The sequence below is a fragment of the Leptinotarsa decemlineata genome, unplaced genomic scaffold (genome assembly GCF_025532065.1).
Source record: "Leptinotarsa decemlineata unplaced genomic scaffold, Ldec_3_MD MMD2_P_RNA_scaffold_11, whole genome shotgun sequence".
NCBI classification, from domain to species: Eukaryota; Metazoa; Arthropoda; class Insecta; order Coleoptera; family Chrysomelidae; genus Leptinotarsa; species Leptinotarsa decemlineata.
In genome coordinates, this window is record NW_027412525.1 from 6,236,707 (window position 1) to 6,255,555 (window position 18,849).

The window sequence follows — 18,849 nt, forward strand, 5'->3', positions numbered from 1 at the left end:
AGTTCATTGTAGTTGCATAGTAGGTATCTAACTGCAGTAAAACTTAAAGCAGTAGAAAAACAGTGATGAGTGCATCCGATGTTGTTGGGATGATGACAATTTCAACTTCGAGTACGGCATGATTGTTGATCAACAAAATACTAACCATCCAGTATATCGAAAACTGATTCAGGCATTCTACGTATCAAACTCAGATACTAACTCTGACGGTTAAGAATGCGTTAATAATAAATTGTTTTGGTAATAAATGATAAAATTAATTATGAAAAATGTTTCTGTCAATTTGTAGAGAAATGTCAATTATGATTTTCAAAATAGAAAACATTCTCCGAATAATCATTTGAACATTCGAGATATATAAAAAAACGTTCATAAACAATTAAAAATCGTATTTTTTTCTGAATATCATATTATGAAGATAAAAATTTTTTGAATTCCCATACGGTCATACACAATTTATAAACAAATTGCGCTAAAACAGTTTGTTCAACTTACCGAATGTCTTTATTTGATACAGAAACAGGATATAATGATAAATATATAGAAAAATTAAAACAATATGTTATGTTACTAAAAAAAATCATAATGAACAAAATATAATGTTTTTGAACTTTTATAATGTGATCTTGTGGAGCACATTGATAAAAAGAGATTCACGTTCATTACAAGACCAAACACGACTATGATACGATATTTCATCATGGAATCCTAGTGCCTATCTTCCGGCTCCATCATCAGATCAGCTCCAGAGTACCTACCATATTGTCATCAAAATCACATAAAACTGCCAATTTTCATAACGCTACGATCTTTAAAAGATGGTTAAATTAGTTTTCTTAGATTTGACTACATAGTTACATACATACATACAGGTCGACCTAATAAAAGCGTATTAAAAACGAAAAACTCTAGAAAAAATTAAAAAATATTTAGGTCAGTCCTTAAAGAAATATTGAAAAATGCATGACTCGAAAAATCGTATACCATACACGGAAATGAATCTTGACAGGTCTTGATGCCTTCTAGATGGCTATCCTGTGTAGTGTGTATCAGCCAAATGGAATAAATATGACACTGAGTAAATATGACTGTGCTCAACAAAACACTCAGGCACGTCCAATTTTCAACAACCAAATTTTTCAATGCTCAATAACTCAGTTAACGGGAACAACAACTCGACCACGAACTCGGGCTTTGCAACCGTTACCACATCGCCTCTGATAATGTATACCGCAGTAGTAGACGAAACGTCAGGCATAAAAACCTGCAAACCACGCAAACGCTGAAAACAGATTTTACACTGTCATCTACGGCCGTGAATATTTACATTCTTTGGTAATTCATATTATTTATCCTATCGTCTGTCATTTTGGCGTCTTCAACTAGTTTGAATACTTTGAATTCTTGCTGTTTTCTAATGGAAATATACAATGAACTTTTTGTAATTAAAGTTGAACTTTCAATAATCACACCATGCATGTGTCGGTTTCACTTCTCCTATCATTATATTCGGCTCGCTTAAATATCATACAGTGTTAAAATGGAAATATGCCAACCAAGACAAAAATTATCGAATGATATTGAAAATTTCGTTATGGAATAAACTTTTCATGATCAGTCAATATCACTTGGTACCTATGTAAAAATGAAATACATACCGGCTACCTGAAATCCATACGCAATTTGTCGTTGGCACAACGCTTGTTGAAAAACAGATGTGAAGAAATTAAAACCCACTTGCTGCCTACATTTAATGCGGTAAATATTGGCAACGTTGTAAGGATTCCCAATAATCTATTTCATGTATGAAAATATACTTATTGGACTCCCTATTATCAATCAGATGTCTGATGATGGTGTATACTGAGGAGTTCTTATGAATGTTTGACGGACGGACGCTCTACTATCGAATCAATAGTGAACTCAATTTTTTTATGGTGGTAAAAATGTCATGCCAGCCTACAGAAATCAGTTTTCTAGTACTTACCATGAAATATATTCGGTAAATTCTTCAAATTATGATGGACGCCCTATCAGCGCATTCAATGTATGGATGCCATATTGATATCGGGATGTATATATATATATATATATATATATATATATATATATATATATATATATTTATATACATATATATGTATATATAGTGATGATGAAAAAAATAGGAAACTGGAATTTGGTATTATAAACTTGTTCTTTCATTATACCGAAAGATTCATAGAAATATTCAATGTAAATTTCATTAGAGAATTGAAAAAACAACTTAGGAAAAATTGAAATTTTGCATAATACTCATTATTGTACACACAAATTGATATGATTTCAATGAAATACATATTGAAATTTTGGTATTTTATTATTACATCATACAACTTTTGAGAGTCAAATTTTTTCATCTCATACAACAAATAGAACACGTGTTACAATATATTCTCATTTATTACATAAATCATATACTGATTTTCGTTAATAATTGTAACCCAATAGCATACAGACTATCTAAAGCAGAAGCATGAGAATAACCTTCTATAATTCCTTTCAACGTTGAATTAGTTTTATTTCCACTTAACCATGAATGTATTATGTTGAAAATACCTCGATAATAATCACAAAAGTTCAATGCATTCAGCATAGCGATGTCAGAGAGCACATCAATGTGAGTATTCAGGACAATCTCGAAATTTCGACTTTAATCTCGAAATTTCGACTTTGAAGTGGAAATTTCGAGTTTGAAGTCGTAAATTCGAAATTACGAGATTAAAGTCGAAATTTCGAAATAAAAGTCGGAATTTCGAAATTAAAGTCGAAATTTCGGGGTTAAAGTCGAAATTTCGAGATTAAAGTCGAAATTTCGAGTTTGAAGTCGACATTTCGAGTTTTAAGTCGTAATTTCGAAATTACGAGATTAAAGTCGGAATTTCGAGATAACACTCGAAATTTTGAGATTCAAAGTCGTAATTTCCAAGAAACAAATAATAAAAATATGTGGCCCTTCCGCGCTTCCTTAACAAATCTATTCGAAAGAACTGAATATTTGTTCGAAGGATACGTGGAGAAGAGAGACAACACTTGACCGTTTCCCGGTGTTTGTTGAATTCACACCTTTCATTCGAAGGAATAGGGTATGCGTATAGTCCAATCATTATAGTAAGTTCACCCCGGAATTCGAGATACCCAGCTGTAATTCTGTAAATACTTGTATAAAAGTTGTCTCAGAACCTACATATGGTAGGGTGTAAGCAACTATTAAATTACAAGGTCAAAGGTCACAAAAATCGGTTTTTTGCGCTTTTTTTGGAAATATCTCATTTCCTATGGGTTTTTTGCTATTTGTATTTATTATCAATATTGTAAAATACAAAATTCTCTACAAGTTTTGTTTGAAAAATTTTTTATACGGTGAACCGTTTTCGAGATGAAGGGCGGAGAGCACGTGGTCACAGCATCACTTCAGGTCAACCGGTGTCTCCGGTCGAAAACGCGCCATATATAGTTGATGAACTATCGATAAATCAGTGATTATAAATATTTGTCAATTTTTATTAACTATTATATTATATTTTATCATTTTTTTCCTAACTTATCCACTGTTTATTCAGTATTAATTTATTTAACAACACTTACCTGCCCATGTAATTGCAGAATTGTTAATGAAAATATAGGAATCATATTTGAATTTTAACCTAATTAATATTTATAACTTTCTACATGATGAAAAAAAAAAAACAAATAAATTATGAATTAATCTTTTTATTAAAAAATATCATTGAATACATTTATTTTTATTGAAAGTAAAGAAATGGAATAAAGGGTACAAAACTGTAATTTATAATTTTAATCATCTTCTTCCTCTTTATCGTCGTCTTCTGGCTGCTGGTAAATTTCAAACTGGTCTTCATTATCGTCTTCAACGACATTTGTCTCAAGTTCTTCCATGATTTCGGGGTCAAAGGTTCCATCTTCGTTAATGTCGCTCTGATATGGTAGAGCATTGAGACAAGTTTGCCCATTACATTGGCCACAAGCTAAAGAGCATTGCAAGCCCACTTTCCTGCATCCGCATCGCGAACCACAACCACTCTTGCAGTTGCAGAAAATTGTATTTAGCAAATCTTCTGGAGCAGGTGGTAAAATTGTCATGATAGGCTCCAGAAAATCGTTTCGCATTGCCCAACCCCATACCTGGGGTTCCAAATCATGTCCTAATCAAGTTTGAACTTGATAATATACACGGTTGAAATGTTGATGAGCAGCTGCAGTTGTTGGTGGAATATTTGAGAGCTTCACAGGTTTATTAAGTTTTGTAGACTTGACGTAATGCATATAACGAAGATGATCGAGTCTTTCCACAGATTTCGGAGCATTATAGACTGCCAATAAGGTTTGAGTTCCACTCTCTAATAATCTAATTTTTTAATTTTAGTAAACGGTTATCAGTATTATTGAATAGATATAGATTTAATTCATGAAGAAAATGATAAAATATAATATAATAGTTAATAAAAATTGACAAATATTTATAATCATTGATTTATCGATAGTTCATCAACTATATATGGCGCGTTTTCGACCGGAGGCACCGGTTGACCTGAAGTGATGCTGTGACCACGTGTTCTCCGCCCTCTATCTCGAAAACGGTTCACCGTATAAAAAATTATTCGAAACAAAATTTGTAGAGAATTTTATATTCTACAATATTGATAATAAATACAAATAGCAAAAAACCCATAGGAAATGAGATATTTCCAAAAAAAGCGCAAAAAACCGATTTTTGTGACCTTTGACCTTGAAATTTAATAGTTGCTTACACCCTACCATATGTAGGTTTTGAGACAACTTTTAGGGTGTCAATATACAAGTATTTATAGACTCACAGCTGGGTATCTCGAATTCCGAGATTCTTACCTAATTTAAGCTTAAATGAGTAGATTAGTAGCGCGGATATAGATTGTATTCGATAGTTCGCACGGAGAGTAATGAATAATATACACGGAGATGTATAATTATATTTTTGAAGTGAAAATTATTGAATAGTAATTTCATTAACTTCAGTTAAGAACGTAAGGAAATAAGTCGCTTATTATCAGGAATTTAACTATAATAAGACTACTGGGAAAATGGACTGTAACATTCGATAGCCTCTCTGATCGTTCAAAGTAGAAGTATGAATTATGAGATAAAAGTCGAAATTTGAAGATTAATGTGACACAGAAATTTCAAAATTGCAATTCCAAAATTGAAGGCAATATTTTGAGATTGAATTCAAATTTTCGACTTTCAGAATCGGAATTTATAAAAAATGAAACATAAGCTCTTCTACTTATATCCGAATCCGACATTAGTCACCATTTTCGAACAAGCATTTTGGAAATGGTCCTATATTTATCGTGACTGTTGATGTGATATCCTAGGTCATCACAGTTATCCTTCAGCTAACACCAGTTTGTACTTTTGAAGATTATCGTTCATATAGAAAAGACAGATGACAGCAAAAAAACATTTGAACTTATTTCAATTAATACTGTCGAATAATGCAAGTAATCGCACGTTGAGGAGTAAGACCTCGGTTATCTTTAGCTCTCATGAGTTTCTACTTTCAAGGGTTCTCGTTCGTAGGGTGTGAAAGCTGATGGAGTTGCTTCCATTCTACTCACCTGCATGGATACAAATAAGCCTTTTTATTGTTTCGAGCACTATAAGGTGAATATTTGTCAAGAAACCATACCATAAATCCAGTGACAATCAAAGCAGCTACAATACTCAACCATACTTCCAATTTCAGTACAGTCATGAATTTAAAGAGAGAAGTTTTCTTCACCGGTTTCCGCATAACTGAAATTGGGATCATTCTCATAAATGAATGAGAAATCATTTCGCCAACAATTTACTCACCAATCGTTATTCCAGATTGTTCAAAATAAGGTGCGACAAAATCAACAACTTCTTCTCTATCAGCAGTCATGATAATTGCAGTAATTGCCAAATCAGTTTGCTGAAATCAATACAGTAATCTGTTGTTATATACTAACTACGTTTATATTACTCACTCCTGATGCTAGGTCACCCACAACGCCATCCCAAATACCATTTTCTTTTTTACCGAAAGTTCCTTTGGTTGGTTCGATGAATTCATACTCAAAGTTCATCTTCTTAGCAAGTTTTTCTGCGAAATCCACACAATACCCTGTCCAAACCCATTCTCCTGTATCTGGATGTTTCATTTTATACGACCACGGCAATGCCTAAAACGCACACTATTCCTGGAGATGATTATATTTTAATTTCATCAAAAAGTGTTTTACACTTCATTTAAAGCTCAATATATGAAAAATGAAAGGAAAATATATTTTTATCATGATGAGCATTCATTGCTGAATATTCTTAAATAACTTCACATCTCTAAGAAAAATTTGGTTTGTACAGTGTAATCAATATTCACGATAGTTCTAAGAAGAAACAATTTCCTTATGAAATTTCGAATATTATTTGGAGAAAAATTCGTTTTATGTCTGTCAATTTTGAATTTTCACTACTTAGTCAAATGAATAAGATGTCTTGAAAGTGTTTCAGTTATATTTCATAGTAAAGAAGACTAATGAAATACTAAATGATACTATGCAAATTAAAAAATTTCTTTCAGTAATTGAGGAGTGACATTTATATTCAACCAAACAAATGATTTGGCTCTCCGCCTCTCCATCTCTATGCAAAAAGTTGTGAGAATCTTTCAAAAAAGGGTGAAAGCAATCAATTTCGAAATGAACTCCCTACAAAAATTTGTAGATCATGCAAAAAAGTATATTTCAGACACAAACTAAAAGAAACAACTCTTTCGAAACAACTGCTCTCATATTAGCATTGAATTACATAAAAGAAAAAATACTTTCGAAACAACTACTTTTAACGTTTGTTTGAAGGTGATTGACAATGTTTCATGATGAATTTCACTAGTTCGGACTTCCATTGTCTACTATATGAAATGATTTGAAATCCCTGAAACAACTAAAAAAGAAAAATTTAAAATGAATAGCTGAAAATAAGAATTATATTAACCAAAATGAACCTGAAATGAAATACTAGTGAAATAAAATACAAGTAAAAATAGAACAACTGAATAAATAGAAACAAAAAAAAGAAAAAAGAAAATAAAAATAAAAAGTGGAGAGATTCCAAGTCACGTCAGTTCACGACGTTTCGATTGTTAGTATCTACAATCGTCTTCGGGTGATGACTGGACTGATTCCTCCGAGAGATTACTATTTATAGGTCGTTCGAGTACTTTCACTCATCCCCACTTTCCATTTTCCGCTTCACTGGTCAACTCCCGCCAAAACGGTCATCTCCCACGAAACCAAAATGGCCAACTCCCGCCAAAACGGTCATCTCCCACGGAACCAGCAGGAGTCTCGATTTTTGGCATTGCACATGAATCTTATAGCCCTTTTCTGAATAATGAACACCGTTTGTATTTGAGTTTTGCAACAAACTCCCCAGAAAGGAATTCGATACTTTGAATGCGACTCAACAAGTGAGAAATGAACCGATTTAGCGGCAGACAAACCAAGATCCTCATAAGTTATTCTCACTGCAAAACACCCTGAAGCTAGCTTTTTATTGAAGATTACAATGTGATTGGCGAATTTGAGGTTATGGTCAATTATTACCCCCAAAAATTTAGTACCAGGTCTGTTTTCAATTATCCTGTCCCCGTCCTGTGTTGGTAAAGGAATGCTGTCAATAAAGAAGCGGAATGATATTAAATTAGTTTTGGAAACATTGAAAACCAGAAGATTAGAGCCGCACCACTTATTAATTTTTTTATTTCTGCACTCATAATCTCGTGGAGATTACATGAGAGTTTTATCACGCCATAATATTGTGGTGTCATCGGCGAATGGGGTAAATTTTTCTTCTATATCGATAGATACTAAATCGTTTATGTATAGCAGAGAAAGTATCGGTCCCAGTATTGAACCTTGAGATACGCCTTTTTTATTTCGCCTTCTGATGAGGATGATGATATTTTCACAATCTGACTTCTTCCTGTTAGATAATTCTTGAACCACTTTTGAGTAATTCTACGGATGTCATAATGGCATCTTTTGACTTCTGAATATTATACTTTCATTCTTACAGACACGGACACAAATACAGGCACACGTATCTGTCGCAAAATAGTCGTGAGTACACCACGCTCTGTTGTGAGTTGTGGGGTCTTCGGTTTCTTTTACACACCGAAGCCAGTGACATTTCACAGTTCACTGCACATCAACACAGTGATGTCATTTCGTGTCAACATACCCAATTCTCACATGTACTGAAATTTCAAGGTCATTATTTTCAGGTACATTAGATGTCATTATGTGGCCATAAACACTTGTTTTCGATTGCGTCAACAGATTGATTCATATAAAGAATAATGCAATGCAAATCTGTTCGGATGCAAGGTGTCTACCGCCAGAAGAGTACCCAGTTCCCGAAGTGTCTCTGTAGCAATTACCGGAGACAGCAGCAGAAGAATTTAGAAGACTGCTGGAGGAATTCGCAGATGTGTTCTACGAATCACCGAGGCAGCCAATTACTAAAGCAGGAGAGCATCAGATACGACTGAAGGATGACACACCGTTCCGACTACATCCATACAAAGTAAGCGACGAGAAGAAGCTACTCATCTAGGAAGAAGTAGACAAAATGCTTGCGGCAGGAGTGATCAGCAGGAGCAACTCGCCATACCAGAGCCCAGTAGTCATTGTGACTAAGAAGGATGGCACTGCAAGATTTTGTGTGTACTACAGGAAGTTGAACAGCCAAACGATTCCAGAAGCATCGGTATTGCCTAACATCCACGAGACGATTAAAGAGCTAGGAAAGGCGAAAGTATTCACCAGCCTAGAATTAAAATCGGGATACTGGCAGGTGCCAATGGAAGAACGTTCGAGGCCATATACAGCGTTTGCGACTTCCGAGGGAGGCTGTTATATGTTCAACTCGATGCCGTTAGGACGATGCAACGCACCAGGTTCGTTCCAACATCTGATGACGGAAGTCCTGGTAGGATACGTGGATCGATTTGTCAAAGTTTACTTGGACGATGTCATCATCTATTCAGCGACTGAGGAAGAGAACCTGTACCATCTACGATTGGTACTGGAAAGGTTTAGAGCACATGGACTATGGTGTAGTCTAGCCAAGTGTCACTTTGCCCAGAGGAAACTGGAGTATTTGAGACATGTCGTTACCAAGAATGAGAACAGGCCAATGGAAAAACATGTATTGTCAATCCGAGAATACCCAAGGCCAAAGGACCTGAAGCAGCTGAGGGGATTCGTTGGAGTCGTAGGATGGCTCAGGAAGTTCATACGTAGGCTCGCAGAGCTGGAAGGGGCTCTAACGGATCTGATGCAGACGAAGAGCTTGAAGAACGGCAAGATGCAGTGGACTGCAGCCGCAGAAGAAGCCTTCGTGAGAATTAAGGAAGCAGCGTCGGAACCGATAGTGTTAGCACGTCCAGACATGTCGTTACCATTTACCGTGCAGACAGATGCATCAGGAATTGGAGTGGCGGCCGTGCTATACCAAGAGGTGGACGGAATCCGTAAAGTGCCAGCGCGAAGCTGAAGGGAGCTTAGTTGAAATACCACGTCAACGAAGCAGAATGCTTAGCGATCGTGTGAGCCATTAAACGTTACAGGCATTACTTGGAGCAAAGGCCTTTTGTCTTAAACACTGACTTCAAGGCTCTAACTTGATTGGACAAATTTAAGGACACCAAAGCTAAACTGACTCGATGGGCCCTATTACTATAAGAGTATTCGTTCACTGTGGTGCACGTCCCGGGGAAAGAGAATCAGCTGGAACTATTTTAGAGACGCTTAAGGGTTGGACTTATGAAGTCAATTGGACTTAGATCCGGAGTTCAAGGAAAGTCAATTGGACTTAGATCCGGTGTTCGAGGAAAGTCAATTGGACTTAGTTCTGGACGTCGAGGATTTTCTTGGATGGTAAATCTCTGGTTCTTTTCAGGACCCGTTAGAGATTTTCAGGAGCTTTGAGGATTGGTTTTTGGATTTCAATTTTCTTATTGCTCAACCATACCTTACTCTGTGCAGGTTCCTGCTTGGCCAAAATCCTACAAAGGAAAAGTACGTCTCCACTAAAGTTGCCCACTCTCAGGTACTGAGGCTAACTTTGCGGTGTTAAATGGCCTGGTATAACGAGAATAAAGCGGGGGAGTCAAGCCATCATCAGATCAGCCTCTGGGCTATCGACTCAACGTGACCGTTGGGACCTTCCAGGACTACGATACCTTTTATCCACACTTCCTGCGGATGGCCCTCATCCTAGGGTGCGGTTCATCAGTTAGGTTCCGTGATCCTTTGTTATTAGCTCAGTTCACTCTGTAGGTCTTGGTTAGGGAATTAATTTCGCGATCCAAGAGTGAACTCAAAGTCTTAGCTTTCCGTTAATCCTACCCTCTGCCTATCTCCAAGTCAGAGTCATTTTAGGGACTTTTCAATACGGAAATGCAGACTAGGGCAAGACAAGCGCGAGCGCAACTTGCAATGGATACGACAGTGCCAAATCGCGAGGTCACCCATTTCAACCAAATCTATCCTTCTTCAAACAATTTTAGTCGCCCTTGTGCGACTTCGACTGAACGACGAGGAATCCCAATGGGATCTGTGTTCGTGGGACACAGTATTCTAAGAGCTCCAGCTGAGACATCTAGTCTGAGTATGTCTCATGCTAACCGACACATTTCTGTCAACGAGGACACTAGTACCTCTTCCGTGGTCGCAGAGCGACAAATTCCCGGCACTTTCGGTTCCACTGCAAGACGTTTAGATAGAAACACCGAACTGTCACAAAGGACTCAAAACACAGTAATAATTCGGAAATTCAAATTTTGCTAAACCGCATTAGGGAATTTAAAACTCCAGCGAGCCAACAGAATAGCATTTTCCAGGAGGAAAATGTCGCCAGGGAACATCAGGAGATGTTTCCTGAGAAGCTTCCCAATAATGGAAAAACTTCGCAAACACAGAGCGCGCCCCAGTTAGGGCTCCGCGCGATGATGAAGGCAGCAAGGAAACCCGCTATACCAAGATCGGTTGCGAAGGGAGATATGAAAGATGGAATCCCTCCAGAAAAGACAATTCTGTCTGAAAACTTAGAGATTTTCAGACAACGGGAAGTGTTGGCCACTTATGTGGAAACACCAAAAGTGAACATGTACAGAGTGTACAGTCACCCTGTACCACTTGCAAATTTGGATACTACAAGGCCATTGTCGACCTCAAAGAGTTCATGCAGGAGCAGCCAGCACATTCGAGACGTTGGACGTTTCGAGTGCAACGAGGGACTCTTCAGAGAGGAATCGCCGGCGGGCATTGAACGTAGAAAGAATTTCCGAAATACGGAGTATTTCGGAAGTGAAGAAGACATCTTCAGGTCGCCGGCGGGCGTAAAACGTAGAAAGGAGGCTTTCCAAAATACAGGGTGTTTCGGAAAGAATAAGTATCTGGAAGATGGATACTCCAACGTGGGATGCATCTTCGATGGGTCGCCGGCGGGCGTTATACGTAGAAATGGAGGAGCAGGGATGGTCGTCCAACGCCAGGCGTCGCGACGCCTCCAGGTCCAAACTCTTAGAGGTTCCTGGGAGGGAGACGTTCGGCGCACAGGAGCGCCCCTCGTCTCTCTAGAAGGAGCAACTGATCCCCTAGCGGAAGCGCTAGGGGGAGGTGGAATGCCAGGGGGGTATCCTGAAGGCAGCAGGGCCTTGGGGATTCCCTCATGATGGGCGAGGTTGCTACAACAGATAGCAGCATTCAATCAACTAGTCGGAGCAACGAAACAACCTCCCGTCGAGCTCAGACAGAAGCTGAGTCCCAAAATCCCTGGGCCCTGCCGGCCGTCTCGACGATACGAAACGGTGGCCGAGGTGGACAGCGGAGTCGGTGTTGGCGAACACGCCTCCGTATACACCGAAGCACACGGATTGTGGGAAAGCGACGTCTAGCGTACCCGGCTGGACTACGAGCACCACCCCAGCCCAAGCACCCCAAACAGTTTTGGAGGACAAGTGGCCAGAGTCGAACAATAACCTGTGTAAAAAAATTAGGAACATATCCTGATAGATAATTGAAAATTCAAAAAGATTTTCAGAATTACTGACAACAAATAAAATACAGCCAAACATAGAATTGGTTTTTTTTCTGTATAATTTCGGAATGAAAAGAGCTGAGGCTTGTATTGTTTCATAGTACCCAAAACATTGCCACAACTCAACTATCTCTCCCAGTTCACAAGACTCCCCAAACATATACTCGAATGGCCCTCATATGTTTGTCGTATTGAATTGTATTTTCTAAAATCAATACCTATTGTAGAAACCGATTGATAATTACCTACTCACATGAGTTATACCTATTCTGTAGAATGCTTTGATTGGTGTCATGGTTTCATGTTCCGGAAGTCTAATGGCTTCATTTTCGTACTGTGCAATAACTTTGGTAGACGTACTGGTAGCAATTTCTATTTTTCCTGGAAATCACATGTTATCTTCCTAAATAATAATAATGCATGCATGATTTCTTTTGCAGCCTAATATAACACAAAACTGGGATTGAAAATCAGAATAACTCCTATATTATAGAATGAGATAATGAAAACGTATTTCAATTTATTTAAATTAGGCTGCTAAAGACAACAGTGAGTTACCTCTAGTTTGCAACCGTAGTGTAAAATCGTCCAGTCGAATTGTCTTTAATTTGCCAACAACGTTGTCCAGAATCATTTCAAAACGTTTAAAGTTATCTTCATCATATTTCGTTGTGTTAAAATCAGACTGGATGTCATTATTGAATGGGAAGTCTTCTTTCATGAATTTTTTGAGAGTAACAACCAAAAGGTTCATCGATATTCGTAGTAGTTCTTTCAGAACGTTGAAGTTATTGGGACAATCACAATCACTGTTGAGATTCAATAATTGACAGCAAAGTTCGGTATCCAGTGTTAATAAATTCATAGGTCTGTTTGTTATGAGAGAGGCGTCAAATAATTTGTATTGGAAATCCAGAAACAGTAAGTTCCACCTCTCCGGTAAGGTTACCAAGTTTTCTCTCAGTGCCTGTAAAATAGAATCGAATCATTGAAAAATATTTCTTCTTTCGTCTAATTCAGAACTCTTTAACACTTTCAGGAAAAATTTTCATTATTGACTCTCTTCACAGCTGAATATCAAATATCCATTGACAAACAGAATTCGCAAAAATGAGGTTACAAACTGTAATGATAGGTATTTTAATTATAATCATTCAGGTATTGTACATAATGATTTGTTTTTTGTCGTCCTCAAATTGTTTGGAAACATCATTATTCTCTGAAAACAAATTCGAAAAGAAACAATCTTAAAACATTCATTTTTCAATCGCCACTTCAACAAAGCGCAGTCTTAATAGAAAAATAAATGAGAGTAGTGTAGGTTAGGCTAGGTCTGAAGTGAGTGGGTCTTTTCGACCCTCCACCGCAACCCGCAAGAGTTAAATGAACCCCGCTTCTTAACGAAGCCGATTAGTTTGTATGGTGAGTGGTATTTCAGGTCAGATGGTGAGAGTACAGATATGCCGAACTCTAAGAACCTGATTCGGTCCCCAGCGGGGTAGACACAAAGTATATGCTCTGCTGTTTTATCATTTTCCAAACAGACTGTCTTCCGACAGTCCAAATCTCTGCATATGATAATTCAAATGACAGTGACCTGTAAGAAGACCTGTTAGACATCGTAGTTCATCCCTACTGTAGTCCAACAACTATTTGGTATCAAGCTTCGAAGGGTGGATAAACGCCTTGGAGTGAGCCAATCCTGGAAGATTGTGTCAGAAGTTCATAAATAGTTTTGCCATCCAAGTGTTCGAAGATAGTAGTGTAACTATAGCGGTTCTAGATACAGTCCATCGAGTTCTCTCAACTCTCAGTTGTAGAGATGACGTAGGTACGTGATGACTTGCCAAAAAGTCTTGAATGTACCCCCGAGAACAAAGGAATGACTCAAGTCCCCCTGTTAGTTCTTGTAGGTCGTCAACGAACAGAACGGTATGTTCGTCGACGGCGAAGAGAGAAGTGCCAAAAAGGCTTTGATGAACGAACTTGAGGGTGGTAGAGAAGACAATGGAATGACGTAACTTCTTCGGCAACCCTGTTGGTATAGATTGTCATCAATGACAAGAAGGGGTGGCCGAAGAAGAGAGAGAAGTGTCAAAACGGCCTTATCAGGTTACCCCTCTGCCTAGAGGGTGTTCCGAAAGAGACCATTCGAGCCACGCCCCGCCCACATTATATTCGTTGTAACGCATGTGGTTGTTATTGATCTTTGGGGTCGCAGTTTGGTCTCATTATTGTTAATTTTGTTACATCTTACTGATAATAAATGATGAAATGAGCTGTTTATTGAGGATTGGAAATAAATTTGACCTTTGAGGTCGTAGTTTGTTTACATAATTGCTAATTTTGGTGTATTCTACTGATAATGAACTATGAAATGAGCTATTTTTTGAGGTGAAAACGTGATTTTAAATTTGTTGTGACGAATTTGGTAGTTAATTGGAAAACAAGCTGACCTTTGAAGTCACATTTTGTGGCAATTTAGTAATTATGAATATTGAAATAAGCTGTTTTTCGAAGTTTCAATACGAATAATTATAATATAAATGAACCGGAAAATATAATTCGCAATTCGTCAATATTCTTTTTTAATTGAGGAATATCAACGAAGTTATTTCGAAAAGACTTCAGGAACCTTATTACCACACTTCAACAATGTATCATTGAATGGTTCATATTAACAATGTATGAGGTTTCTTTTCGAATATTTGTCTTTATTGAATAACAATGATGTCTATAAGTATACATAACAAATTTCTGGTAAAGTATTTTTTGTGTGAGTAAATAACGTATCCACACTTACATTTTTTCTCCTTTCTCACATTTTATTGAAGAATCTGGTAAATAAAAAAATAATCAGAAAGATTTGTTGACTGACGTTGCATAACGGTATTGGTCTTCTGGTGTAGAAAGTTGGAATTCATTCAAAATAATCGTATCTCGATGTACTTCCAATAATATAAAGCTACCATTTTCCACCTTGTATGGTGTATTAACGTTTTCGACTATTGAAGTTAGTATGTTATAAATTTGTGAGATGAGATCAGTTCAATTACTACTACAACTACTTCAGTAGTATTAAAGGCGATTTATACCAAATGTATCAGGTGCAATCTGATCAATTTGGCAACGAAAACATAATAAACCAGTATAATTTGTTTCTCTACCACATTCGTAACACTTATGTTCTATTGATACGGACATGATGATTATGATGATGATCACTTTTGGTTGATTTTATAGGTAACTCATTTATCGGAATTGACTGTGGCGGGATTGAAACATTGTCATGAATTCAGAGATTATAATTCAAAGAGGGTTTTTTCTCAGAATATTTACAAAACTGTCGTTTGGAAAATTACACATTCTACAAAATAACACATTTTTCATAGATTCGTCAGTTTTCAAGTCTATATTTTCGAAAAGTTCCTGTAGCATTTTTTCCGTATCTTCACACACCTTCAATATCGTGTCTTCTTACAAATCACTGAAATCCATACCAATTTTTTTACTGAAATAGAAAGACATTAGTTTCAATTGAGATACATTGTATGTGAGTCATACAAGTGTTCAGTGTTGGAGATCAAAAAGTATTTTTCGAGGATCTTTTAGGTTATATAGTTAAACATAACAAGATTATGTATTGCAGTAGATGTTTGTTGAATACTTCATGATTGATAAATGAAGAATGATAACAGTCCAACCTTCCCAATATCTATAGCGAAGCTGGTTGCGTTCTCAACAAGTTGTCCCTCGAATTCCTTCCGAATGTGATTCTTTCTCTATAATGTACCGGTTGTGAACCTCGATGGCATGTCAAATAGATATTATATGTGTTCGTATGACTTCGAAACGTTTTGTTACATCTACTTTCTTTACACATATGCGTTGAGACACTATTTATTTGGGGAGTTTCGTTGCTGTGTGTGCTAATGTTAATGAGTGATTAATCCCATCACTTGGATGGGCTTATTCATTCTTGTCAAATTCAGTAGAAAACTTCAAAACAAACACAATCGTGTTGAAATATAAGTTGTAGGTTGATTAATTGTAAATATGAATGTAAGTGAATTCAATTTTGTAACCCCAAAGTATTGTGTCTGTTGATATAAAATTCAGTAACATATCTATAGGACTTCTGGCTCATTTCTTATGGAAAAACACGTGCAAATTTGAGCAGGTCTATTCTGTTGATTTTTGGACTTCAGGCCCAGTTCACACAGATTTGAAGGGACAAAGGTCCGCATCTCGTCTCTGCCAGATGTCCATTCTGTGTGATTTGCGCCTCAGAATTTCAGAGCTCACTCCTCCACTTTGGCTGTTATACAGTCGACCAATCAGAAGCTACTGCGCGTACAGCAAGAAATTCGAATCAGTAGATGAATAAGGCCGGTACGAGCCCAAAATCCCATGTTTTTTCTTATGGAACTAGTCTTTTTGCAATTTTCATGACATCCGATCGAAAACACCCAACTCGAGGTAGGTGTGTTTAGGGGAGTGGGAGAGAGAAACGTGTAATATAATCGATGCAGAAAAGGATGGAATGAGTATCGGAGATACTCTCCGATACCCAGTCCATCCTTAGGACTCCGCCTCACCCCTCGGGCCACCTTATCAACCACCAGTCACGTGGTCTTCGGCAGCTGAGTGAAATTAAATTAGAAAAAGTTATCAGTATGAGAATCGAACCTAGGTCTTCGGCGTGGTGGACGTCGCCCTCAGCCTCGATACCAACGTGGGATATCGGAAGTAACTGGATCAAACTGCAGTTACGTTAGTTACAAATGAAAGTGGCAAAAAACATAAAAAGTTTCAATATTCATTTTTCATGGTGATTTTCTACCACGTAGTAGCGGTTACATCCATCAATTTGTGAATAGCAAATTGTTGATATTTATGGCGTTAATGTGTACGAAGTGTGGCAAAATACATCTTTCGAGAAAAAAAAAGTAACAATTTAACGAGGCTGCAACGTTTCAACGTGTGATCCCTCAATGTGTCTCAAAATACATCACTATATATACATATATATGTATATAAATATATATATATATATATATATATATATACATATATATGTATATAAATATATATAAATATACATATATATGTATATAAATATATATATATATACATATATATGTATATAAATATATATATATACATATATATGTATATAAATATATATATATATATATATATATATATATATATATATAAATATATATAAGTACCACTCTGATAATTCCCATATTGATTTCAATATAAGAGCCACCGCTAGACAGCTGTTTCAGCCTATTGGGCATCGTCAGTACCGGGCAGGCGGTCCTCGATTGAAGACAAAATGTGAGAAACTAAGAAGAGTACCTAATAGAAATAACTGCGTAAACACAAGCGAGACATATAGGTGGTTCCACTTATGTGTTCTATTGAGGACCGCCTGCCCGGTACTGACGATGCCCAATAGGCTGAAGCAGCTGTCTACCGGTGGCTCTTGAATTGAAATCAATAAGTGAATGATCAGAACATTTATCTTCTGATTTTTATTTTATTATTTTACATCAGCTGGACTCCAATAACCTTTCTCGATTATATATATATATATATATATATATATATATATATATATATATATATATATATATATATATATATATCTTTATCAAAATGAAAGACAAAACACCTCTTACTCATCAATCAAATGTTATATATTCTGTCCCTTGTCAAAATTGTGACAGCATATACATTGGTCAAACTTCCAGAAATTTGAAAGACCGTATTACCTCACATGAAAGCGATAGCAGATTAGCCCCACATAGATGTGCCTTAGGCGAACATGTTAATCAAACAGGGCATAATATGGACTATAATAATGTAAAAATTTTATCAAAAGAATCTAACCTTACAAAGAGACTTTTTCTTGAAATGTCTTCCATATCACAATCCAGTCATTGCTTAAACAAAAAAACTGATCTAAATCACCTAAGTGGAATTTACTCTTTTTTACTTCAAATTGAAAAAAAATTTCATGATTTCAAAAATTCATTTTTATTAGAGTATAAGTACATAAAATAATCATAATCAAATTGGCATTCCTGTATAGGATGAAAGTTTGGCAATACTGAATCCAACAATGTAATTGTTTTCTGAACTGTCATGTCATTTATTTCTTCTTCTCCATTTTCATTCAAAATTAGTATTATTAGGCCAGGCGTACTATATTTTTTTGAGGAAAAAATTCCTTACAGGGCAAACTCAACGGGAATGAGTTGGAAAGGTAGTCAATAATATTGGGGCAAAAATTCAAGAGCTGAATGTTTGAAGGGGCGGAGGGGCGGGGGTGAAAAACGGTTTTTCGTGATTTGCGGACAAAATCATTGTTTTAAAGAAAAAAGTTGAAGTGGTAAGTTGTAAACAATAAAAAAATCTATAACTTTTGTATTTATACGTTTTCCACATAACCTCAAAATTTTTGAGTAAAACGCGAAAAACCACTTTTTTCGTTTTATATTTTTCATTTTACGAAAAAAAAGCGTATCGCTATGAAAATTCAAGCAATTGCACTATTTTTTATCACAAATGAGCAGCAATTTTTTTAGCAATAAGTTAATTAGTATCTAAGAAATTCGCGTTTTTTCGAAAAAAAAAAGCATTTTTTTTAAGTTAGTCAAAAAGGTTTTT

At 36.4% G+C, this 18,849-nt stretch overlaps 1 protein-coding gene and 1 long non-coding RNA gene across 6 annotated transcripts in view; one reads left to right on the forward strand and one right to left on the reverse strand.

The window, feature by feature from the left end:
- Ir8a (Ionotropic receptor 8a) overlaps positions 1–18,849 on the reverse strand; it is a 465,956-nt gene that overhangs the window by 120,041 nt on the left and 327,066 nt on the right. For all 3 annotated transcript variants that reach the window (XM_074170479.1, XM_074170487.1, XM_074170494.1), the window contains exons 5-9: positions 12,727–13,135; positions 12,422–12,549; positions 6,051–6,245; positions 5,896–5,995; positions 5,658–5,835 (exon numbers count right to left, since the gene is read on the reverse strand). In XM_074170479.1, coding sequence (XP_074026580.1) covers positions 5,658–5,835; positions 5,896–5,995; positions 6,051–6,245; positions 12,422–12,549; positions 12,727–13,135 — 1,010 coding nt within the window. The remainder of the gene's footprint in view (positions 1–5,657; positions 5,836–5,895; positions 5,996–6,050; positions 6,246–12,421; positions 12,550–12,726; positions 13,136–18,849) is intronic.
- LOC111510342 (uncharacterized) overlaps positions 1–18,849 on the forward strand; it is a 106,981-nt gene that overhangs the window by 14,785 nt on the left and 73,347 nt on the right. The gene's annotated exons all lie outside the window — the stretch shown is intronic.